The 25,820-nt window shown below is 35.2% G+C and overlaps 1 protein-coding gene and 2 long non-coding RNA genes across 4 annotated transcripts; 2 read left to right on the top strand and 1 right to left on the bottom strand.

Annotated features, from left to right (window-relative positions):
• The first annotated feature begins 859 nt into the window (after positions 1–859).
• Positions 860–1,702, top strand: LOC136985166 (uncharacterized). The gene has a single exon (XM_067282374.1). The coding sequence runs from the start codon at positions 860–862 to the stop codon at positions 1,700–1,702; it is 843 nt and encodes a 280-aa protein (XP_067138475.1).
• A 267-nt stretch (positions 1,703–1,969) lies between these two features.
• Positions 1,970–2,485, top strand: LOC136985177 (uncharacterized). The gene is made up of 2 exons (XR_010882300.1): positions 1,970–2,154; positions 2,225–2,485. It is a non-coding gene; the product is annotated as an uncharacterized lncRNA (long non-coding RNA).
• Positions 2,486–19,899: 17,414 nt separating this feature from the next.
• On the bottom strand, positions 19,900–22,565 carry LOC136985176 (uncharacterized). Of its 2 annotated transcripts, none has more exons than XR_010882298.1 (3): positions 22,501–22,565; positions 21,699–21,800; positions 19,900–20,004 (listed from the first exon to the last, which is right to left on the bottom strand). It is a non-coding gene; the product is annotated as an uncharacterized lncRNA (long non-coding RNA). The 2 variants fall into 2 exon arrangements; XR_010882299.1 differs by lacking the exon at positions 22,501–22,565 and adding an exon at positions 22,096–22,197.
• Between the last annotated feature and the right edge of the window lie 3,255 nt (positions 22,566–25,820).

The raw sequence follows: 25,820 nt of genomic DNA on the forward strand, positions 1-25,820 counted from the left end.
TCACAAGTGTATTTTTTTCTGTTTATTCTACAAGCTGCAAAGTATTTTTGTAAAGAAAATACATATTTTATTATGACTATTATTGTAACTGTGGTGAAAAAAGTAAACTTTCTCTTCGGAGCAATTATAGTTTCAGATTTGATGTCTTTTGTAATATTTAATACATGAAGTGAAATTACAAATATTTTCCTGTTGGGGTAAAAGTCATTAAATGGAAATTTATCTTTGAATATTCTTGAAACCGTGTTTTCTTATATGTTGAGCATCAAACACAAGACCGTGTTATTTATTAAACACCTGGCATTTTTCCACCTCTATTAGTTGAGACGAGATTTTATTTCACTCGTTTCGGGCATTTCGCCCTTCTTCAGTCAACTAATAATATACAACATTAGAAAAAGTAGTCACAAGATTACATAAACTGAAAAAGTCTTTTTCAGCTTTAGTTAATTTAATCTTAAGCGATCATAACGATCGCACACCAAAAATTAATATTCAACTCAAAACTTACAAAGATGGCGAACAGGTCGACCCATAGTAGACTTCAAATATTCATCGCTATATAATCTTGAAAAATTTCTAAAGCAAGAACTTAAGTCTTACCAAGATTCTAATTTTGCCATATCTAACCCTGATGAGCTTTTAACAGATCTAAAAAATATGAAAATAGAAAGCACTTTTAAAATGGCTAGTTTAGATATAATTGAAATGTACCCCTCCATAGCATGGGATATAATTGAAGAAAAATTAAAAAAAACTTAATGTAACACCAGAAATCACCGATCTAATAGAGTTTTAGTACAGGAGTAATTATTTTGAAACAGAAGGTAACTATTACACCCAGAATGAAGGTATCAGTATGGGATCAGTTATGGGACCTAAACTTGCTGAATTAGTAATGACCGATATAGATGAAATAATTAATAAAATTCAGGGTATAAAATTTTACAGACGGTATGTTGATGATATTCTGATTATGTACAATATTTCTGAAATTACAATTAACCAGATAGAAGTTCTTATAAATAATTTAAATAAACGAATTCAGTTTAAAATAGAAGAAGATAGTATTAATAACAGCATTAACTACTTGGACGTTAAGATTACAAGGAACGAAAATAGTGTTGAATTTGAACCTTTTAAAAAGCCTTGCACTATCAGTTCGACTATTAAATATAACTCTAATATACCTTTACATATCAAATACAACGTCTTTGCAATGGAATATGAAAAAATTAAAAATAGAACCAGTAAGTCAAGTAATATGTCTAAACATATAAAAGAACTAAAAAATAAATTTGTATTAAATGAATACCCAAATCATATTAAAAAATGGGAAAAAGAAATAAATGATAAAACAAACAGCAACGACAAACAAAGAACAGAAAAACAAGGCTCAGGAGTTAGATATATTAGTTTTCCATATGTAAAAGGATTATATGAAGAAATTAATGAAGAATTAAGGAAGGTAGACATAAAACTCGCACCTAAATATGAAAAACTTAAATCCCGGTTAAAAAATAAAAACAGTATACAGAAAGCTAGAACAGAAGTCAAAGAAACAAAGAATGTCGTTTACGAAATTCCATGTACTTGTAAGAATACTAGTATTTATATTGGAGAAACAAAACGTAAGTTAAATATCAGATTAAAGGAACACGTCGCTGACTTAAGATATAATCGGGTAAATTCTGTTTCATGATCATTGCCTACTTAATAATTGTAATATAGATCAAGATGGTGCAAAATTTTATATAAAGAAAAGTACGCTTATAATAGAAAATTTAAAGAGAGTATGGCTATCATAAATTCCAGTAATTCTATAAATAAAAATTTAAGTATAAATATAAACAAGAACTGGTTAAGAATACTATAGTCATATAAAAAATAAAAAACAGATTTAGCCTAACTTGGCTACTTTTGGCTATAAAGTTAATTATGTAAATTCAGATCGTCACGACCAACAGAATATGCAAATAGTCAACACACAACTGCGTAATAATGAGCTAGTGCCAGATGAAAAGCGAGTTTTTTAGCTAAAGTAATGTTTAGATTTGGTGTTATGTCAAGATAGAGCAAAAATGAAGTTTGTCAACAAGAAGATAAAAGTTCGCCAAAAAGAAGATTAAAGATTTATTGCGTTCAATTCAAAAAGTAAGATATCGAGTATGCTTAATATACCGATATTTATAAAGTAAGCCTGTATGTTTATACATTTTTAAAGAAATTTTACATTTTAATTAGCTGTACGTAGAACATGTACATTTGTCGCTGTAACTTTGAGGTCCAAATTGTGCGGTACACGCGCACCCTTGAGTTCAAGGAATTAACGGTACGTTTCAAAATGTTGTATATTATTTTATTAGTTGACTGAAGAGGGGCGAAATGCCCGAAACGAGTGAAATAAAATCTCGTCTCAACTAATAGAGGTGGAAAAATGCCAAGTGTTTAATAAATAACACGGTCTTGTGTTTGATGCTCAAAATTTATCTTTGACCTAACACATTAATTATATAATAAATACATAAAATCCTAAGCAAAAAAAAGTTTTCTTACTTAATGTTTTGTACGAGCGGACATATCAGGTCCCGGTAGAAAATAAAATTAAATTAAGCCTATATTAAACGAAGTAAACGGAAAAATATTTGTACACGAGTCCCTACTTGTTTTGGGTCCAGGATAATTTGCTCCTTTTCCTCTCCCCACCGGGCACCCCTGGTACCATTCCAGATCTTTGTATGATGCGTATTTAAGTCGTAAAATTACTGGATGTCGGGAATAATTTAAAAAAATGACGAACGAACCACAAAAACAGCATTTCCAACATAATTTTATTTCAAAAATCAATATGGCAAATTCGAGAAAATTTTATTGACTAAAGTCATTAAAATGTATCATACAGTATAAAATATCTTTGTCCTTAAACAGTAAGATGGAAGAATACGTGTTTTAATTAATCGACACATCAAAAACTAAATTAAATATTCAAATACTTAATCGACTTACTGTAGAAATTTATCAATAATTTATTGGCGTCCTTTATTGGGGATTCATTACTTTCCCCGCTGTTATCTGTAACAGAGGGAAAGTATGGCCATCGGTCAAAAAATGACCTCCCAAAGATTTTTACATTTTTGGACTCAAGACACTTTAAACGTCGAGAAATAAAAAAAAAAAAATCTGAGGTAATTTCTGTATGGATGGATGTTAGTGTGGGAGACTCGATTTTGTTCGCCCTCTTTGAAGTTTAATAGCGAAGTTGCGGCCGAAGTTTTCATCTCTAAAACGTGAACGTCGAACTTTGAGCGCCGCTCGACGTTCCACGTTTACGGTTTAGAGATGAAAGCTTCGGCCAAAACCTCGCTAATGACGATTTTATTAGTTAACATTCACAAATTTTTTTGCTTAAAATAACTTTTCTAAAATGGAAAAAGCTTAATCATATTTTATTAAAAAACTTTTTATATATGTTTTTAAAACTCCATCACCCTGTGGGCGCTAAGAGAACCTCTATAAAGGTTTCAAGGTCGCATGTCACGTGATAAAACGCACGTTGGTTTTCACCACCCCTTCGCCATGTTTCTGGTCTAGCTTCCGCTTGCTTAGCTTGCACGTGGTTTGTTATTTGACAGGTTGGCAGCACTTTTTTCACTTTTAACTTAATACAACTGCAGTATTTTTACATCAAAGTTAAGATGTTTTCTGTCGAATTATTCTCTCAGTCTGACAGGACAAGATGCTACTTTATATGAAAAAGTTTCATTATATCAAGGTGTCAATTCATACGAAGCCAGCATCTTCCTTATAGATCGAGTCGTGACCTAAAGTAGAATTTGGTGACATCATAAACTCAGTGGCGTAGCCAGGGAATGTATCATGCACCGAGCGCCACTCGCAGAGGGGCGCCAAATGGTCTCCAAGACAAACTATATCAGCCGATTGCAAAGACAACGTTTAGAGGCCGACGGCGGTTTACAGATCGAACAGACTGCGGTTCAGAAATATTTCATTGCAGAGACAGCGTTTCTCGCTTGCCACAATGTAGACAGCGATTAGAAACAAGTTATTACAAGTAAGCTACTTTCTAGACTCGCTCGACAGCAGGTTAAGTAATTTCGACGGAATAATCGCCTCTGACCCGCCAGGCCGATGTAGTTAAAGTTTAAGAAGAGCTATCCGTGTTACGGCAACGGACTTTGCCCTATTGGAAGTTGAAAGAAGGAAAAAGCATGTGAGCTGAGTGTGAAAAGAAAGGGAGATAGGAAAGTGTGAAAGGATAAGAGGCAGGTCATTTATTAAAATGACAAACAGAATATTACAATAAGCAAATAAAAACGTGGTTACAATACATAGACAGGTTATGGATACAATCAAAAGTACAATTAGTTATTCTGATGAGCCATACGAGTTAAGAATATGATGCAAGTAATAAAAACAAATGGTTACTGTGATAACAAAAGAGTAATACACTAGTAGAAAATGCGATAATTTGACATTAAAGGATAATTTTCGGATTCTATGTACAGATTAAGTATATACAATACAATTGATGTTAAATTAAAAAGTTAAAAAGATATACAATGCTAAAATACAAATTAAAAAGTACAAATGAATTTTTGTTTTTATATACATACAATACAGTTTGAGATTGTTAGATTAGTACAATAAAGATGGTGCGCCGTACTGGACAGAATTAAGTGGCAGTTCTATCTCTAAAGTTCTTAGGACACAAGGTCCTTGTTTTGTGCACAAAATTCTTGAGTGCTTTCCACAGCTTTTGATTCTTGAAGATCTCCGCTGGGTTGGGTGGCCAGTTTTGTCCTTTAGTCAGGCATTCCCCTATAAGTGGGAGCCTTTCTTCGTCGAACTTCGGACAGTTGTACAGAAAGTGGTCTACCGTTCCCTCGCTGGTCTCGTCGCAGTCACACGTGTCGGTCTCTCGTATGCCAAAGCGATGTAGATAAGCTGCGAAGTTGCCGTGACCGTCACAAATTGTGTGGATTCGGCATCCGGAGTGTAGTGTCTTGCCTGAAAGCGATGATTGATGGACGGGATGAATGCATAAGTAGTCCTACCTGTATCAGCAACATCCCATTCTTGTTGCCATTGCTTGCCTGTCAGAGTGGCTAGCTGGTTTCTGAGCCGAGTGTGGTAAATTCTTGAAAGAGGGTTCCCTATTAGGTGGCTCGCCTTTTCTCGCCAACTTATCAGCGAGTTCGTTGCCGGCGTGCCCCTGGTGAGCTGGAATCCAACGGAAATGAATATTCCTAATGGTGCCAAGGTTGTTTGCCGCTGAGATAAGTTTGGCTGAAAGGCCAATGTACCTCCATTTATTTCCGAGAATACTGGGGGCTGTTTTGACTGTCTATGTGGATGCAGATTGAGCCATTATACTTATGATTATTCTCCATGATGTGCTAAATAATCTTGTAGATAGCCCATTGTTAGGCCTGAATATTCGTACAGTGCGAAGCCATTTTGTAGTACGCCTGGTACTTTGTCCTGCCCGCTTTGTTCATGATGACCACCCTGGCTCCTGTACCATCTTCACTTTTCGATCCGTCCGTGTATATATTCCAGGTCGCCCAGGAGTCGCTGTCTTCTTCAGGGGCCCGGTTGACTGTGTATGCCTGCCTCTCGTGTGGGTGGTTAAGATCCACATTGTTCTCCCTTGTCCCATCCAAACCGTATGCCTGAATGTTAGCCATAATGTCTGACAAGTCTTTGGTAAAGTCTTCGTTGTTTTGGCTTCGGTTTGTGGTGTTGTAGGACCGGGGGAGTTTGCCTCTAGAGATGAACCAATACCAGGCGGTGTATTTTGCTTGGATGTGAATTGGGGTGAGGCCGGCCAGTACCAGGAGGGCATTAGTTGGCGCAGTACGGTAAGAGCGGCAGATTTGGATAGTGAACCTGCACTGGATTGAAAGAAGCTGCTACCTAACACGAATATTGGATAGGGCCTCGTGCCATACATGGCAGGCGTACAGCAGGGCTGGTTCCATTGCAGCTTTGTAAATCTTTCTACTGTTCTTATAAGTTAGACCCCAGTATTTTCCTGTGATCCGTTTTAGAGTGTTCGCTTTTTGAATAGACTGCTGGCAGACCATCTTGATATGATGGCGCCAGTTCAAATTTTCGTCGAAATAGATTCCAAGATACTGTATTTTAATTCCTTACAACTTGTACTTTGTTTTTTGATATATAAATATTGGGTGCCCTCTGCAGCCGGCCGCCTTTGTTCCGTCTAGTGCAGACCAAGGCCCGGCACTTTTCGAAGTTTATTGGCAGTTTGTTCTTGCTGCTCCATTCGTGAATAAAATTTTAGGTGGTTGTTTGTGTTGTCTGCTAACTTGGCACTGTTCCTGTGTGCCACCAACAACAAGTCATCGGCGAAAGCCTGGATGGCTGCTTCTTCAATATTGGTAAATGAGTTGAGGAGGTCATCGAAAACCAGGTTCCACAGCCCAGGCCCACATCTGACCCTGTGGACATCCTCTGTTGATCTTTTTGCTGATATTAATGGTATTTGATTGAAAGACGACGCTCCTATTTGACAGATAGCTCTTAGTGAGCCTAAGGATGTTTAGTGGGCAGTTTGTGTCTTTTAACATGCAGAGCCGCGTCTGTCGTAGATTTTCCCTGTCTAAATCCATATTGGTTTGGGCTCTGATGGTTGTTGTTGTATAGATGCCAGTTAATTCTACCAATTAATAGACCAAGAGCTTTCCCCAGTACTGGGAGGAGGCTTATTGGTCTATAATGACTGGCCTTGGACGGTGTATCCTCTTTTGGGATAAGTTTGATGTTCCCCACTTTCTAATTACTGGGAAACAGGCCTATTTCCAGGCACTTGTTGAAGAGGTGGACTAGGGCCATTGAAATCTCCTTGAATGCCTCTTTTGCCATTTCCGGTGTGACACCATCCAACCCTGCTGCTTTTTTATTGGTAAGGGACATGACTGCTGTCTCCACCTCTCGGAAAGAGAATAGCTTGTCATTGTTGGTAATTGGGAAGTCCCTACACTCATTTCGTATGCTCTGATGTATTGGTGTATCGTCCTCGGCAAGATCCATTGGGAAGTGGTAGTCCAATATCTCCTTGATGTTGTTTTCAATGTCAGGGATTTTCTCATTATCAGATTGGTCCGAAGTTAGAATGTCCGGGAGGTTTAGTTTTGGTCTTTTCTTGTATACTAGATAGTAAGGAGTATCCCATGGCCCATTATTGTTGATTTTGCTACAAAAATCTCTCCATGCTTTGGTCCTTGTCTTGTTAATGTGTTTTTTATAGTCTTTTAGTGCAATTTTATATTCATTCCGTAATTTGGTTCTATCATCCTCGTTGTTGGTTCTAGTCATTTTCTTACGAATTTTGTTAGTCCTCTTTTTTTAGGATGGTTAATTCTTCGGTCCACCAGTGAGTAATCCTTTTCCTCGTCTTTTTAGTTATGATTGCCTGCTCCCCTGCTGAGTGTATCGCATTTGTAATATGGTTGGCGTAGTCGTCAAGGTCTTTTTGAGTTTTAATAGGGGGAAGTTGTAGTTCCTCCATTGCTGCCCAAAGAACTCCGAAATAGCTCCCAGTTGGTGTGGTTGACACGGCACCTAGTCGGATATATGTGAGTGACAAAATTCGATATCTGAGTGAAGATATATCGGTGGTCACTGGCCGATGGGACCAACATAGTTTTCGCAATTTGTGATGCGGTGGCTTAGTTCACTGGACACCAAGCAGACATCAGTCCATCCCTCCGCATATGGGGTATGGAAGGTAGGATAAGTGTCATATTTGTTGATATCAAGTCATTAGCATCCATGAGGTCGGCTACCAGCCGTCCCCTCTTGTCCTCCCGAGTGTGGAACCAAATGGCTGATTTAGCATTGAGATCGCCAGAAACAATGACGCTTTTACTAATCAATTTTCATGATTGTTGTAGTCAACTCATTAATACATTCCTCATCCTTATCGTCGGGAGGGAAGTAGGCACTAATGATGTAAATCGGCTTGGATTGCTGTATAACTGCCGTGCAGATTCTGTCCGAACATAGGTGAGGGATTAGTGCGATGTCTAGCTCGCTATTACATACAATAATTCCACACTTTGGCCTGGTGTTGCAGTGGCCCGCTAGGACCCGCCAGTTTCCAAACCTGACGATCTTATTTCCAATTGTATGGGCTCTTGGATCGTGATTATATCACTCTTGGTGTCTTTGCCGTTTTGATAAGTAGGGAGCTGGCTGCCTTACTTTTCTGAGCATTCAGCTGTAGAATCTTGATAGTTGTGACCTTATGGTTGTGGTTGCTGCCAGTGAAATCCCTGGTCTGTTGACCGTCGGTGTTGGTATTCTGAGTAATATTTGTAAGTTGACTATAGTCCATAATTGGTTCTATTGATTGTCTGCTGTTTCAATCGCTGGAGTATTGGACAATTTGTGCTGAATGCATTGTGGTGGACAGAGTATCTTTTACTTTCTGGGAGACTTTCATTTGCTTTCTTGCAATTAATACAGGTTGGATTTTTGTGCCGACGGTCACATTCTTTGTAGGTATGTCCTTTGGAACAGTGGCTACATCTGCAGTCGTTAGTACAGTCGCGTGCATAGTGGTCGAAACCGCAGCATCGAAAACATCTGACCACTGGTATGAAATCGTCTACATAAATAGTGGACCAGGACATGGAGATATGTCTGTGGTGTACCAACACGTTTTTTACTGCAGGGGTGACAGATAGTACTATATTTCTACAATTCTCTCTAATTCTTCCATGATTAAGGATTGTACTGATCTTACAGGAGGCAATCACTTCTTCAGGCTTCATGTTGCCCCAGATCTTATTTTGTTACACTATTACTTTGATTACGTTGTCCTCGGCAATGTAGTTTGGGACGTTGAGGAGGATGACCCTAGGTCTTCTCCTCTCTGAAATTTTGCAGTTGACTGTTTCTTGTATTTCTGGGATGGCATCTATCGCATCTTTCACTATCCTACCGTTCTGTTCGCTGCCGACACGTACACACACTCTGTCTGCCTTAACCTTTCTAATTGCTTTGACCGTTATCCGTAACTTTTCTGGTTTGATTTCCTCGATGATTTGGTCGTAACCTCATCCATGTTCGGTCTCTTGTCCTCGCCGTAACCTTGGGGTATAAGAGGACCGCATGGGTATCCCCAGCCCCCCTGGTTTGCACCTTGGTACGAAGTGATTCAGATATAGTCTTCGTGGCCCAACTGGGTCTCACGTTAAAATTTGCGCTCACGACTTGGGCATAGGATTTTTCAATAATTGCCGGTTCCTGATCCGGAGTAGCCGCGCGGTTAGCTCGTAGTTCGCGCAGGACACCGTACATTTGGCTAACACAACAGTGTAGCTGCATGACCCGATCCTTAACTTCTTTCCGATCCTCCAAGTTTGGACTGGACTTGGACTTCGCAGGAAGGAGGTCAATAATTCTTTTCAGATGCTGGCCCGCCTCGCTGAGGATAGTGTCCTCGGAGGACGAACAGCCTCGGATGAAGAGACAGGCAAGTCCAAAACTGGGGTTGACACGGGCAACTCCATTGCAATGTGCCCACAAAACATAACACAGACCAACCAACAGAGAGAGAACCTCAATGATTTCGAGCCAACAAGACACGTAAGGAAATAGACGCTATAGCTAGCGATGCGGGATAAAACAGCCCTAAAAGCGGCCCGCGGCCTAGCCTATACAGAAAACCAGCGCGGAGCACGAATAATAATAATATAATAAAAAGAAGCGCCAAAGACTGCCCGGACAATACCCGAAACACAGCGAAAAAGTTGCCGAATTAGGGTGGGGTAGGGGCGAGAGGTCAACCACGTGGAGAGGTCACCCACGTGGTGGTGAAATCCTTTGTTTAACTCGAAAGAAAAAGAACGCTTATAATGTACAACAAAAGAGATCGGATAATGAAATTTACACAGTAGAAAGATAATAGAACGTTGGAAAAACTTGTGATAGTATAACTACCAGAAAAACTCGACAGGCCCGTAATTAAACCCGAACGAGTAACAGAAAACCCGTAGCAAATTAATCCGGGAAAAGAAAATCCAGAGTAGCGTTCAAAACAGCATAGAAAGCTGAATAGAATAATATAAAACAAGACCACTTACCAGTGGAATCGCCTCGAGAACATAGGTAAAAACCCCGAACTTTCCGAAGCCCGTAACTTGCGGAAAAATAATCCAATTTGAAGGAAAATGACACAAATCGAACCCTGGCACTTAGATAATTTCAACGATATATTAATATCCAAAGAATAAATTCAAATTCCGCTGGTAATTCGATCGAAACACAGAGCGAATATCCATACGTCCGAACACTATGGCGACCGGAAGTCTCTGACCCGCCAGGCCGCATAAAGCGCCCCGGCACTCCAAATGTGGTCACTGTCATGGGATGTATATGTTTGTCGTAATTTGGACCCGCCTCTGACCCGCCAGGCTGATGTAGTTAAAGTTCAAGAAGAGCTATCCGTTTATGGCGACGGACTTTGCCCTATTGGAAGTTGAAAGAAGGAAAAAGCATGTGAGCAGAGTGTGAAAAGAAAAGGAGATAGGAAAGTGTGAAAGGAAGGGATGGGAGGCGGGTCATTTATTAAATTGACAAACAGAATATTACAGTAAGCAAATATAAACATGGTTACAATACATAAACTTAGGTTATGGATACAATCAAAAGTTATTCTAATGAGCAATATGAGTTAAGGATATGATGTAAGTAATAAAAAGAAATGGTTACTGTTATAACAAAAGAGTATTACACTAGTAGAAAATGCGATAAATTGACATTAAACGATAATTTACGGATTCTATGTACAGGTTAAGCATATACAATGCAATTGCTGTTAAATTAGAAAAAATACAATGCTAAAATACAAATAAAATAAAGTACAGTAGAGCGTCGAAAATTGGCGTCAATTGGGGACTGGGGTCGTTCCAATTAGTCATTTGTTCCAATTTCCGACTTTGTACGAAAAAATATATTAATCTGTCCGATGTTCAAATTTTTCTCCGTTGCGTATCGCATCGTGTTGAATTTTTCTCCGTTGCGTGTCGCTTCGTGTTGAATTTTCGTCGATTTTAAGCCTAACGAAAATTTTTATAATAATCATCGAGGCTATCGTATCGTTAAAAATTATTTCTGCATTTTGTACAAACAAAATAAATATATTGAAGAATATAAAAAACATGAAAATTATACTTTAGAAGTAAATCTAGTGTCAAAAACGTTCGATTCAGCACGACACAGTCCGACTGAAAATCGTTCCAATTTCCGGCCATTTCAATTACCGACGTTCCAATTAACGACGCTCTACTGTACAAATAAATTTTTGTTTTTACATATATACAATACAGTATGAGGTTAGATTAGTACAATAAATTTTGATGGCGCTCCGTACTGGACAGTGATGCGAATTAAGTGGCAGTTCTATCTCTAAAGTTCCTGGGACACAAGGTCCTTGTTTTGTGCACAAAATTCTTGAGTCCTTTCCACAGCTTCTGATTCTTGAAGATCTCCGCTGGGTTAGGTGGCCAGTTTTGTCCTTTAGTCAGGCATTCCCCTATAAGTGGGAGCCTTTCTTTGTCGAACTTCGGACAGTTGTACAGAAAGTGGTCTACCGTTCCCTCGCTGGTCTCGTCGCAGTCACACGTGTCGGTCTCTCGTATGCCGAAGCGATGTAAATAACAGTGGCGTGCCGTCATTGGAAGCGGTGGAAGCGCCGCTTCCCTTGTATTTTCTATAAAGTAAATACATATTGTGCGATTATTTTCATATAATTAAAATTAATATTTTATTATAATCACATTATGTATCTTATTACAAATTTCTATACTACATGTGAAAAAAAAGATAAGATTGCTATTGTATATTCGAATATTAGTGGCGGAATGGAAGCGCTATATTGTCAGCTTCCAAACAGCCAGATTATACTCATTCGCGCATGCGCTTTACAGAGCACCAACCTCACCCGGTTTAGCTGGTGGATACGCGCATATAACGCTTCAATTTCTATCCGGGACCGGTCCTAGCCTGTTAGCCGCCTGCCTGTTAGATATTTGGCCGCCCTCGCCCCATTATGTGAATCATGAGTAGATTTATAACTTAGCCCAACCGATAAGAATTTACTGGTAAGATGTTTTTATGATAGTTCTGTATAGTTGACAGGAGTTTTAAAAAATTCATTAAAATATTTGATATTTTTATTCCGCTCTCCCATCTTATATTACTTACGGATTTCAATGTTAAACCGGTGATATTACGATTTAGTATGTCCCATCTATAAGGAAATGTAGAAAAAACGTGTACAAATCCTGTGCAATGTTAAAAAAATTAACTATTACTTTGGCAGCATCACTTACAACTAAATTCGTGTAAGAGTAAGGGTTGGCGGGAAGGGGGGAACCCCCCCAAATTGTAGACCCCCCTGTGCGATGAAACAAACAAATTTTTGGTATATGTAGGTGTCACGTGACCGGAAGTGACGTAGGTATAGCCCTCACCACCCGATCGGCCGATCGCGCGCGGCCCGATTTTGGGGGGGCTATATCTCGCGAAGGGTCGCCCGTAGGGGTGTGGTTCATTAGACATTATTTGATCGCACAGGGGGGTCTACAATTTGGGGGGTTCCCCCCCTTCCCGCCAACCCCTTACTCTTACCCTAAATTCAATGAAAGATGCATAAGGTACAAAAAAAGCTCTAGAATTTATTTTCCTTAAATTTACGATTTGTGTATCCGTTGTCATAAAAATTTGTCTTTCCACTTTTTCTCAAGACTACAAATATTCAAGTACAAAGCAACCGGTTTGAACTTATTTCTACTTAAGAAGTAGTTAAATAATTAAGAGGTTAGGGAATTGGGGACATCAATAAAACCCTAACGAAAGAGCTGGAATTTTACTTAAACAAAAGCTTAACCGAACCAATCTCTAGCCGAGTACAGTGGAGACTGATTTCTTCGTAATATTAGATAATAAAGACGGAAATTTTTTCAGTTCAATGAGAGTGATCGAAAAGTTGTAAATTTTGGAAATTTCCGTGGACCTGGCCCTAAAACGAATTAGTTAGAAAACAAATGACGGACAATCTACTTAGTATTAAGTTTAACATATTTAGATTTTTATAGCTATGGCGAGAAACGTTTAAAATGTGCAACAACCTTGTCGCGTCCTTTGAGGTATACGAGTGACGCGACAAAAGAGGCATTTGACATTGACCGGTATCGGCACCCTCGGGATTTGGCAGCCCGCATGCATGCACCTACCTGGACCGTCTCTGATTCCATCCATTAGTCACTCGTAGGGAGCTATTTGACTGAGTGGATTGTTTTAAGATTTAAAAAGTAAAGATTTTATGTTATTTTTATGTACGTTTCTTTGCAAAGCTATATTTAATTATAATTTTCTTTAAAAGTATATTCATACAGTTGAAGAAGATTCTGTACCAGGTACGAGTATGTAATGTACTATACAGTACATCCACCACACATTTTATTTCACCAAGTAAGTTTTTATTATTTTATTTATAATTTTAGCCCTTATATCGTGGTTAGCGATTCAGAATGTAATTGTGATATTAAAAATACATTTAGATAAATCTACGGTTTTTACTGGCTTATCGAACAAACAATATGAATGGAACCAAGATCATCACTGACGCGCAATTAACTGATTGCCCCTGGAAGTCGGCTTCTCACAGAAACACAGCTTCCCTATCATCAAATGTCACGGCACGCCACTGGTAAATAAGCTGCGAAGTTGCCGTGACCGGTCAAAAATTGTGTGGATTCGGCATCCGGAGTGTAGTGTCTTGCCTGAAAGCGATGATTGATGGACGGGATAAATGCATAAGTAGTCCTACCTGTATCAGCAACATCCCATTCTTGTTGCCATTGCTTGCCTGCCAGAGTGGCTAGCTGGTTTCTGAGCCACGAGTGAGGTAAATTCTTGAAAGAGGGTTCCCTATTTAGGTGGCTCGCCTTTCTCGCCAACTTATCAGCGAGTTCGTTGCCAGCGTGCCCCTGGTGAGCTGGGATCCAACGGAAACGAATATTCCTAATGGTGCCAAGGTTATTTGCCGCTGAGATAAGTTTGGCAGAAAGGCCAATGTACCTCCATTTATTTCTGAGAATACTGGGGGCTGTTTGACTGTCTGTGTGAATGCAGATTGAGCCCTTATACTTATGATTATTCTCCATGAGGTGCTGGATAATCTTGTAGATGGCCCATTGTTCGGCCTGAATATTCGTACAGTGCGAAGCCAGGCCGCATAAAGCACCCCGGCACTCCAAATGTCGTCACTGTCATGGGATCTATATGTTTGTCGTAATTTGGACCCGCCTCTGACCCGCCAGGCCGCATAAAGCGCCCCGGCACTTCAAATAATGTCAATATCGAGAAATAAATATTTTTGTCATAGTTTGGACTCGCCTCTGACCCGCCAGGCCGCATAAATCGCCCCGGCACTTTAAATAATGTCAATATCGAGAAATAAATATTTTTGTCATAGTTTGGACCCGCCTCTGACCCGCTAGGCCGCATAAAGCGCCTCGGCATTTTAAATGTTTACACTATCATCGGATAAATGTTTTTGTTATTGTCTGGACTTTTATCTACTGTTTTAATTTGCGTGTTGTTTTATATAATTCTGTATAGTATATTTTTTTATTGTGTCGTTATTGTGTATGTATAATTGTTTTGTGTTATTCATCTTTTGTTTGTATTTGTGGTCCTTTTGCCAAAATGGTTTTTTTTGATACGACAGCACTTTTGTATGATGCTGCCCATCAAAAATGTGTAAGTATTGTGGTTATAAAATAACAAATATAATTATTTCATTTGTCATAAATAATACAAATAAAGTTACATTATTTTAAGTAAGATAAGAATTAAATATCGTACATCATTATTTATTAATTTTTATACATTAAATTAAAGACAGAAAACTGAATTAGAACTTAGTAATATTTCGCTGTACTGTTAACTAAATTGTAATATTTATAGTGTTTAATGTGTTGGTTTTTATCTATAGTGTTTCGCGTGTGTTATAGAAGCCATATATTAATGAAAAATTAAATATTGAATTTAAATATACTCGTATATTTACGAATTTAGCAACCGAATTAATTCGGCGATTAACTGTCGTAATATTCCTAGACGTAAAAGGAGAAAACCGTAAAAGCACTCACAAAAGATAACTTTCTATAAGAATATGAAAATAGTATCATACTGAATGGATTATACGCCTGCACTCGTTCTAACGGGGGGTCGACAAGATTAATTAATATATTAGCAACATCGCAATAATAAATAAAATATATTACAATAAAATTCTAAATTTAAATACGAATTTTTATTCCGCAAATTTAAAAATTATAAATTTAGAATGGGTCCAGAATGAAATAATAAAAGAGGAAGATTTGTTGGCCAATTTTTGGCGATATCGTCGGAGATTTTCGTCATGTCCGAAGTCGGAGTTGGCAACACTTTACGTATTTCGTGGTTGTTTACGGAGAATTGTCAAAATAACATACGTGGTAAGTTTACGTTAGTAATTAGTTTTTGGTGGATTTACTTCCATTCAGTTGCTTATAAATATAAAGCTGAGAGAAAGGCTAGAAGTAATTGAATTGGATAAAAAACTCAACCAAGATAACTTTCATGTTAAACAAGCGCAATATATAAAAATATTGTAAACTTTCAAGAAAAATGATGATTTTACGAATTGATATTTCATTAAAATGGCATGTCAGAATGTTTTCCGAATAATTCAATATTGACAGTATATGACAGGAAAATCCCCTGTATAAAAAGGGGAGAAATGTTTTCTGGGTAATAATGAATATGAATTTCAGGAAAAAATAATCGTTCCTTCCTTTCAGACGTTTTATTTCTACAAAATATTATCATTCCAGTTCGGTTACAAATTTTTCCTATTTGAGTAAAAACAACCTAAAAGAAATGTGTCCTATAAACATTACCGGGGATTGTTCCTAGACATATTTACCTAGACACTGTAAAACTTGCTTTTGGCAATGCTAAATCGTTGGAAAAACTAGGAATATTATCCTAACATGGTAATTAAAATCAATGTTTTTCTTACAATAGACAAAAGATACCAGTAAAGTATTAAATTTGGCTGTCTTTTTGCCGACCGTGTAAGCCGAAATCTGTGCCTAATTAGTCTGTCTGCAAAGAACAAACTTTATTTTCATATATGTATTTTGCTTTCTGTGCTACTATGTATTGTAATAAAAATATCAAAGTTCAAAACGGCTGTAAAAGGTCAACTACTGGTGCCGTTATGCTATATTTTATATGCCGGGTTTGGTTATATGGCAGTTGTAATAAAAATAAATTGTTAAATAAATACATATTTAGAGTAGCATGAAAGTAACTTTGCAATTAAAATTTTCATTATAATTAAATTAATTTTGAATATACAAGTTGTCTGTTTTGTATTCATGCATCATTTAAGTCTTATGTATTGTATACACTTATACAATGAACAAAATTAAATAAATTTGCAATAGCAATGTTATACACGAAACAGTATATCTATATCACAATATCTAATAGTAAATCTAACAATAAAAATAGACAAAAATATTTTTGTTATCCTACGGGCAATTGCCTGGGGCCTCCACTAACAGGTGGCCCCAAATGAATCTTTTACAAGAAAATATTTTCCTCAAAAAATTCACCCAAAGTAAAATGTCTAAAGTCAACACCACTGTACTAATTCAAATTTACATGGGCTTCATGAAGCTATAATATGCCACTGTCATTAACTTATTTGAATTTTTTTTATTTTGTTTTATGAATCTTTCAAGTTATCAAAAGTAATAAGATTTATATAAAGATTTTGTAAAGAAAACCATAAACTTAGTGTATCTGACAAATATGATAATATATTATGATTGACTCACATTAGCATTGCTACTTGTGAGACTGTAAGTGTTGACGTTAGCCGGTAGTTGACTTAAACCCATAGTGTGTAATTTTTGTCCTCAAAGGAAGTTATGCTGCATGCCAATTGTTAAATTTCACTATATACTTCCTTTTAAGACTGCAGTTTCTATTTTCTGATAATTTTTGAGAATTTTATCCACTGTAATTCTGGAAATAATGTTATGTTAATAAATAATTTTGCTGATTCAGTAAAAACAATTTTTAAATTTCAATCTTGTGCTTTTTGGTCGATTGAGAATGTAAAAAAGCACTGGAATTTATAATTCTCTTCTATTTGATAGCCAAAAGAATACTTATTAGATTAGGTTTTGGCATTTTAAAAACAAATATAACTGTACAATGTAAGATCATAGTTCTTATCATATGTTATGCATATAAACCTTGAAAACTCCTGAAATTTTGAATACAAAAATTCAACAAAATTTATATTTTGCTCAAACATTGTGAAAACGATAATAATAATTCTGTCAGTTAAGTGGAAGGGACATCACCATTAACTAATATTATTTAGTATAACATATATACTTTGAACTAGAAAAAGGTAGTTTTCCTACATCAAGGGTGGAGAACCTGTGACATTTTGTGGTTTATATTGCTACCGAACAAAATATAGAGTGATGAAATTCAAGACAGCAAAATTAAACTTGTGCTATGAAAATATATTTTTCTTTCTCTTTTCCAATAAAAAATGTAATTAAGTATAGTTTAAGTATATTATTGGTGCATGTATACTAAACATATTATGCAACCTGCAATATATTATACAGGTTCACTAGGTTTTTCTGAAGTAGGATGAATCCTTTTAGTTAAAAAAAAGATTCCTCATCTCTGCCCTGCAGTGAAGTATAGTTTTCTGCTAAGACATTTGAAATGATTAAGGATCTCATATTCTCCATATCTATGTCATGTACTGTACAGTGATATCAGTCTGTGATCATTCTTAGGATAAAGGGGATGAAAGAATACAGTGTAGTGTAGTTTGAGATCATTTCTTACCTGAGGTACTGCAATAAAACATGGCAGTTTATCATTATTTAGAATTTTTGCTTCCTCTGCAGCAGTCATCCAAAATGGTTGGCGTCCAATGCTGCAGCAATTGGAAGAAACTGCCTGTTTCGTCAGGATTGAAAATGTCATCTGTGCTGTACTTAAATATTGTATCTTGTCTGTAGTCCATGCACATGCTATGTGCAATGAAACATCAATGTTTCTCTGCATAAAGATTTTGAGATAATTCCATACTTTTCACAAAATCCCTGTAAAAAGAAGGAACTGCCCATGGGACAGTGGCATACTTGAACATCTTGAAACCAGATGAAAATAACTTTCTGCACATCCTCAAACTGTGTGCTGTGCATTTTATTCCTGCTGGACTCAACATTGGATCTATTTAACTGTTTTCAATGTTGAATAATCTTTTAAAATCATTGACAGAATGGAAAGGCTGATGCCAAACTCCCTTGCAATATCTAATTTTTACTCAGACTCAACTTCTTGTAGAAAGAAGCTTTTTAAACAATGAAAATTGGTTGCATTTTTCCCCTTTGGCATATTTCATTATGAAGTCTGACAAGATTACTTTCAGTGACTGATGGATCATAACTACAGCATAGTAAAGTATATTACCCATCTGGTACTAAAGTAGTGTAAGGATTCATTGAATATAAAACTCTTATTTGCTTCCTCCTTCTTGTGACTTCCTAGTATCAATCCTTTAGTCATCTTCTGGTATGCTGACTTCCTGTCCTGTGGTCTGAGAGGTCCTTTCACTGGTGTCATCCACTCTTTTATAGATTTTTACCTTTGTTGTTCTGAATACTTCCAGAATATTCTAATATGGATAATGAAGAATCCAGTCCACCCGCACACTAGCCTTGACTTAAGGCATCTTCTAGACATGCCTCTTTTGTGCAGTTATTTATGGAACTTCATAATCATTTTCATCCAGCCCATCCCAATGTTTTGATATACTGGGAATGTTCAGTATAGTGAAAAAACCTTTGGTACTCTGATATTTATATTGACAGCTCTCAAGCCAAGTTTTACAAGTGGCCAACTATAAGTTCAAATTTTTTGCTATACTGAAATTTTATTTTATCAGTGTTTACTGTAATGAGGTGTTATGTGTATATTTAACTGTAAAAAATAAGCACGCTCTCTCAAATACACTTTTTAATATTCTTCAAAACTATATTGTTTCATTTTAAACAAGTACAACAAATCCAAAAAGTATTTTTCTATACCATATTGAACAATAATGAAAAAAGAAAGGATTCCAAAAAATGCAATAAAAAAATTAATTTAGTTTGTCGTCAAAGCAATCACATTAAATTACAAATATTATAAATTAGAAGTATTACTTCCTTACAGATATAGTGAAATATAGTATGAAAATTTAAATAGATTGATTTTTTATTTAAAATATAAATTTTACAATAATTCATAATTAATATTATGTTTTTACACTGATCTCTATTACATTAGGTTTAAATTTTCTTTATCATATTTAATTTTATTGTACTTAATTAACATAGGAATGAATAGTCCAAAATAAAAATCAAGACTAAATCAAACTCTGAATGTCAGTTTTATTTTACAAAATTTAAAATTAAAATGGTCCCGAGAATACAAAAAGTAATATAATTTACTGACCATTTACAGAAGAAAATAGTGTGCTTTTTGCCATAATGGAAATGTTTTTAAAGGATTGCAGTGACAAAGTTTGATATCAACATTTTCTAAAAGACTATCCCCATCATCAGTTACAGGTATCGTAGAGTAGAAATATGAAAAAAAAATTATCTGTGGAGCAGATAACCAAACAATTAAAAAAAGCATTATTTAAAATTGTAGATTCTAAAATATGAATAAACAAGTAATTTTATATATTTAGATGTGTACTTATTATTCACGAAGTAATTGTCATACACATAGCTGATCTAGTGGAATGTCATAAACCTATATGATGTCACATCATAACTCCTGGCTGTAACTGCTCACAATAAGTTAAAGCTGTTAAACATGTAAAAAATAAAATATCAGAATCATGAATGTATTCCAGTTACATAGAAGAGTTGAAAAAACAGCTATTTTTACTATGAAAGTAAGAGAACAAAAATTAAAATTCTAGTTAAGCTTCATTTTCATCAATTTATATACATATTAAAAATTAAACCATTTGCTAAGAGAAAAATAAAAGAAATGGTTTATTTAAAATTGTTGCATTTTCTAAAATTTAACATTATGTTTAGCAAAAATAAGAGTTAATTATAGCTTAGATAGAACTTCTGTTTATATAATTGACATTATAGATGTTAATGCAAGTAAATTAAAATTAAGTGTAGTGGTATGATTTGATTTGTGTAAAGCTGAGGATTTGAGTATTGCGTGTTGTTAAGTTGTATACTTTAAGAATGAGCAATCGCATTAAATTGCCTCAATTGAAAATAATACTCAATAAGGAAATATTACAAAAATTAGTTTTGTTTATTAATTATTTTGGTAAATGTACAAACTGTAATAAATTAGTAATTTTTGTCGATTACTTTCAATTTTTCTTTCAAACTACATTATAATTAGAATGGGTACACAAATGTATTAAATTAGATTTGTGGTCAGTATATATTTGTAGTCAACAAATTCATTTGGATTTTTACAATTGTAAATTGCATAATCAACAGCAAACTAAATTGATATGCCTTTGTACAAACAGCATTTCACAAATAAAAATATTTAGTCAAGTGAAATCTTTATAGGTTAAACTTTATATGTGTATATAAAATCGATTAGTTCTTAAAATGGGAAAGAAATTGTTTTTCATCACAATAATACAAGATAATATTCAAATATATTTACTATACAATCACACGAAAAATTATAAATAATATATCACATATGTTTTGTTATATGTTATGATTATATCATACATAACATCAGAATTCTCAATAAAATATATTAAAATTAATATTATACAAGGAATGAAAAGGTACATAAAATCAGTATAAGGAAACATAAGTAATAATGAAACATTATTATTATTGCTGAATTCCAAAAAGTAATAATAAATTTAGGAAGGTGGTTTTGATTTGGAATTAATGGCAATATGATATTTGTATAAATAAAACTGTTTAAGTGTGTACTTTATTTGACTACAAGCTAAAAATTAATTTTTTTTAATGCTGTTATCAATAGATAGAAATTTTAAATTCTCATCAATAATTTTCCAACAATTTACATTAAGATTTAACTCTCTGCTCATGTTTTTCTTAATGTTAATAATTTATCTTATTATCAAATAAATATAATTTGAAGGACTAATTTATTCTAAACATTTTTTCAGACCTTTATAAGACAGAAAAAAATCTTATTCTTATCTGATTTGTGTATGTTACAGAGAGAAGGTTTTAGTGGAGGAAATCTTACCAATTTGAGTTTCCAATGGACTGAGTTTGTGGTATTTTAAACTTACTTTTTAATTTAAAAATATCTGTATCATTGAACAATAATACATGAATTGTAAAATTCTGGTTATATCAATAAATTATTTTTTCTAATTAAAATTGTAACTCGTGTTAATGCCTGAATGAATAACATTACTTTTCAAGCATGATTATACAATAATAACTCTTAGATTGGGCAATAAAGGTTCTAAACTTTTATATATTATTTTTTACTGCATTAATGTATCATAAATTAAAATGCCTTACCTTTCTGTTGTTTTGCTTATTAATTTTTTCAGCCCAAGAAGTTTCCAAAATGATTGCATGTCTCTGTGCAAAAGGGATTACATTTGAGAATGATAAGTCTTCCTAGAATAATTTAAGAATTTAATTATTAAGAATGGAAAAGATCGAGATGATTGATTAATTAATTAATTAAGCATTATCTCTTTAAACTAAATTTCTGGACATTTATTGTCTCATTGAAAAGAATATAAAACAATATCCAAAAGAATATAATATTAATCTGATGATTTAATTCGATGATAAATGGAAGCAACCTTAAATACCTTTAATGAAAATTTAAATTTAAAAATATTTTTACATTTAATATTCTATCGAGAATTATTCAATTTTGATCTCTTATAAATCAAAAAAAAATTACATTGCCTGTGTAATTCGGGTTTATGAAATTCAACTTGTTCGAAAAATGTCAAAATGGAGGGAAAAATAACTAGCAAATTCCGGAAAACGTTCTATTCCAAGATGGCGCCGACAGTACGAAATGGAACGAATTCGAATCAGTCGAACGTTACAACAATTGCGTCACGCGTTACGTCATAGGTTTTACGTCAGAATATTAACTAATTGAAAATGTTTTGTTTAAAATGCTAAAATGATCCCCTTTTTGTAAAATGTCGCTAAGAAATTCGTGATAAATAGAATTATAAAAACGTCTTCCGTATCCTTACAAGTTACAGGCCGCAAATCTAGATTTAAAGCGTATCTAATTTAAATTAAGTTATTCAATTTTGATATTTAATTAATCGATAAATATTAAGTTACCTACGTTACGCAAGCTTTCGTTATTAAAATTCGTACAAAAATGTCGAAATGGAGGGAAAAATAATTCGCAAATTCTGGAAAACGTTCTATTCCAAGATGGCGCCGACAATACGAAATGGAACGAATTCGAATCAGTCGAACGTTACAACAATTGCGTCACGCGTTACGTCATAGGTTTTACGTCATAGATGAAATATTTTAAGTATTTTAATTGCATTTTTTAAAAATAAAGGACGGTTTCTTTATTACAAAAATTTTTTAATTCGGATTTGGCAAAATATTTGTTAATTGACCTACTTTCTAAACTCGCTCGACAGCAGGTTTAGAGGGCTTTTTGTAGTTTTATTGGTGGAAAAGTTTAGATAAAAAATTGAATATCGTTCCTTTGATAAATGTTGTAAACGGTACGAATCGACATTATTAACCATTAATTAATTGCTTGGAGCAAAAATAACAAAATTAAATACTTTAAATTTGTTTTAAATGTTCAAATTTCGATATTCAAAGGGAGAAGACTTTAAACTACAATTAATTTAAATTAGATGCATTTATTTACAATTCGAATATAGTGTCGGTTATAAAACGTTAATGCATTTTGGGGTCATTGTAGTTACATAACGTTCTGTTAATTTAAACGAGACAATTTTAATAATTACCGAAATCTTTTATAGAAACAAAAGATATATATAATAGTAATAATAAAATATTTAAAATTATTTATTTCTACAGTTACGAAGGGTGACAGTAATTCAATGTCGAAATAATTCGTTAAAAATCTATTCCGAAGACGAATTTCGAATTCGGTATAAATTTTCTAAATATGGAGTTGTTCGTATTTTAAACCGTATTGGCGACGAAATTAAATATCGAAATGGAAATGGTCGTCATTAACTGCCGAACAATGGTTGTTGACGGCCTTAAGATTTTATTTCCGGAAGCTTTCGGAATATAGCTGGCGACCTTTTATGACGTCACAAATGAATAACCCGATTGGCCGAACGACTCCTAAAACAGGGGAGTAATGGCCAAGAAAGTAAGAGCCAATGTTTTGCCGGGTAGAGGGCGTTTAGAAATAGACGCTCGTCGTCTTTGCAATGCATTTTAATCCATATATAAATATATTTTTGAAAGGGGGGAAATGGTGGTCTTCACATATGCCAGAAACCTTCGCGGGGGTGTATTAAACAACTTCCCGAAGTTTCATGGCAATCGGATAAATGGTGTGGTAATGCATGAAGGACAAACACACACACAGACATGCATTCATTTTTATATATATAGATTACATCTTTGAATTTTATATCATGTATAAAGAATGAAAAAGTATATTTGGTTTATAAAAGAATTAAAAACATGATAATTTTAAATTACAGATGAGGATATGGATAAATCGAAAATAATTATATTTTCTATTTAATTTATCCAGGTTTTAAATATAGATCTGTTTAAAACTGTTATATCTAAATATATATAACTCAAAGGTGACTGACTGACTTACAGTGATCTATCAACGCACAGCCCAAACCACTAGACCGATCGGGCTGAAATTTGGCATGCAAGTAGATGTTATGACGTAGGCATCCGCTAAGAAAGGATTTTGATCAATTCTACCCCCAAGGGGATAAAATAGGGAATGAAAGTTTGTATGAAACTTTGTATGAAAGTTTGTATGAAACCGATCCGGCTGAGACTTTGCATGCATAAAGCTACTATAACGTAGGGATCCCCTAAGAAAGGATTTTGCTAAATTCCACCCCTGAGGGGATAAAATAGGGGATGAAAGTTTGTATAAATCTTCTTAGATTTTCGACTGATTGAACTGAAATTAAAGATTGCAGCTACTATGACGAAGACGTCCGCTTAAATAGGATTTTGATAAATTCAACCCCCATGGAGATAAAATAAGGGATGATGGAGGATGTAAATGTATTAGTTTGAACCTATCAGTACCTAATGGAACGAATAAATTAAGACGAACAAAATAATTTTTACTTCTAAATGTTGACAATAGATGGCGTTAGTAGGTTTTGTCGGTTAGCTTTTTTTAAAATGGCTAAAGAAAATCTGAACGTTAATGGAGAAGTTGAAGAATGTACTGTCGTCCCTATTGTTGGTGACGGTGCATGTTTGTTTCGTGCTCTCTCTTATTTAATGTACGGAACACAAGATAGAGCGATGGAGGTGCGTTCAGAAATTGTCAGATATGTGGTTAATGACTGGAGAAAGTTTTCAATTATGACCCACGACAGGAATGGTGATAACTACGTAACACCTGACGAATATTTTGCTGATATGATGAAAAATGCTACTTATGGCGGATTTTGTGAGTTAATAGCAGCAGGATTAATATTCCCATTTAAGTTTGAAGTTTATAGAAACGGTCTCATATATATACGGAATCTGGATCTAACGACTATCCGGTAAGGCGATTACGATTCAGCCAAGATTTGTCCAGTGGGCATTTTGATGCCTATCTTCCCATAGCAGCACAGAAAATTACTCGGCGTCGTATGGAGGTAGCTGTAGAAGAACATGATTTTGGAATTGATACACCTTCGCAACTTAAAGTTGATAAGGGTTGTCAGGAGGTACCTGTTTTAGAGCGTGAACATTCACCTATTGTATCTTCAATAAATTATGATGAAAAATTAATAAGAAGTTTATTGTCCCAATCTGAGTCTGTGACATTAATAGAAAAAAAGAAAAACAAACGTAGGGCAAGGTTTACTAATTACACACGAAAAAATCAAATAAAAAAGGCACAAAAAAAATATGGACAGACTCTACCTGAATCCCACCGTAAAGCTGTGTCTGAATATAAGAAAAAAAACCCTGATGTACAGAGGCAAGCTGTCGCCACCTACCAGGCTGCACACCCTGAAAAACACAGGCAAGCTGTCGCCACCTACCAGGCTGCACACCCTGAAAAACACAGGCAAGCTGTCGCCACCTACCAGGCTGCAAACCCTGAAAAACATAGGCAATCTGCTGCACTATATCAGGCCAGGAATACCGATGTGCATAGAGTGATTCAGTCACGGTATAGAGAAAATGCAATTCAGCGTGTATGGAGAAGCAAGTTGCTTTCGGGTTTGGCGTATGACCCAGATATTGCTTATGGAACTGACAGCAGTGTAGTCTTAGGTTCTATGACGTACAAGTGTCAGTGGTGTAATGCCTTGAAGTAGAAAGATGAGACACCTGGCATGTGTTGTAGCGCCGGTAAAGTACAACTTGAGCCGTTTAAACAACTGCCTGAACCACTTTACAGTCTGGTTAATGATTTACACCCAAATCATGTACACTTCATGGATAATATCCGAA

The sequence above is a fragment of the Centruroides vittatus genome, unplaced genomic scaffold, assembly GCF_030686945.1.
Source record: "Centruroides vittatus isolate TY-2023 unplaced genomic scaffold, ASM3068694v2 contig_955, whole genome shotgun sequence".
NCBI classification, from domain to species: Eukaryota; Metazoa; Arthropoda; class Arachnida; order Scorpiones; family Buthidae; genus Centruroides; species Centruroides vittatus.

Coding starts and splice junctions, on each gene's coding strand:
- LOC136985166 (XM_067282374.1), top strand. CDS start 860: ATGGGATCAGTTATGGGACCTAAACTTGCTGAATTAGTAATGACCGAT.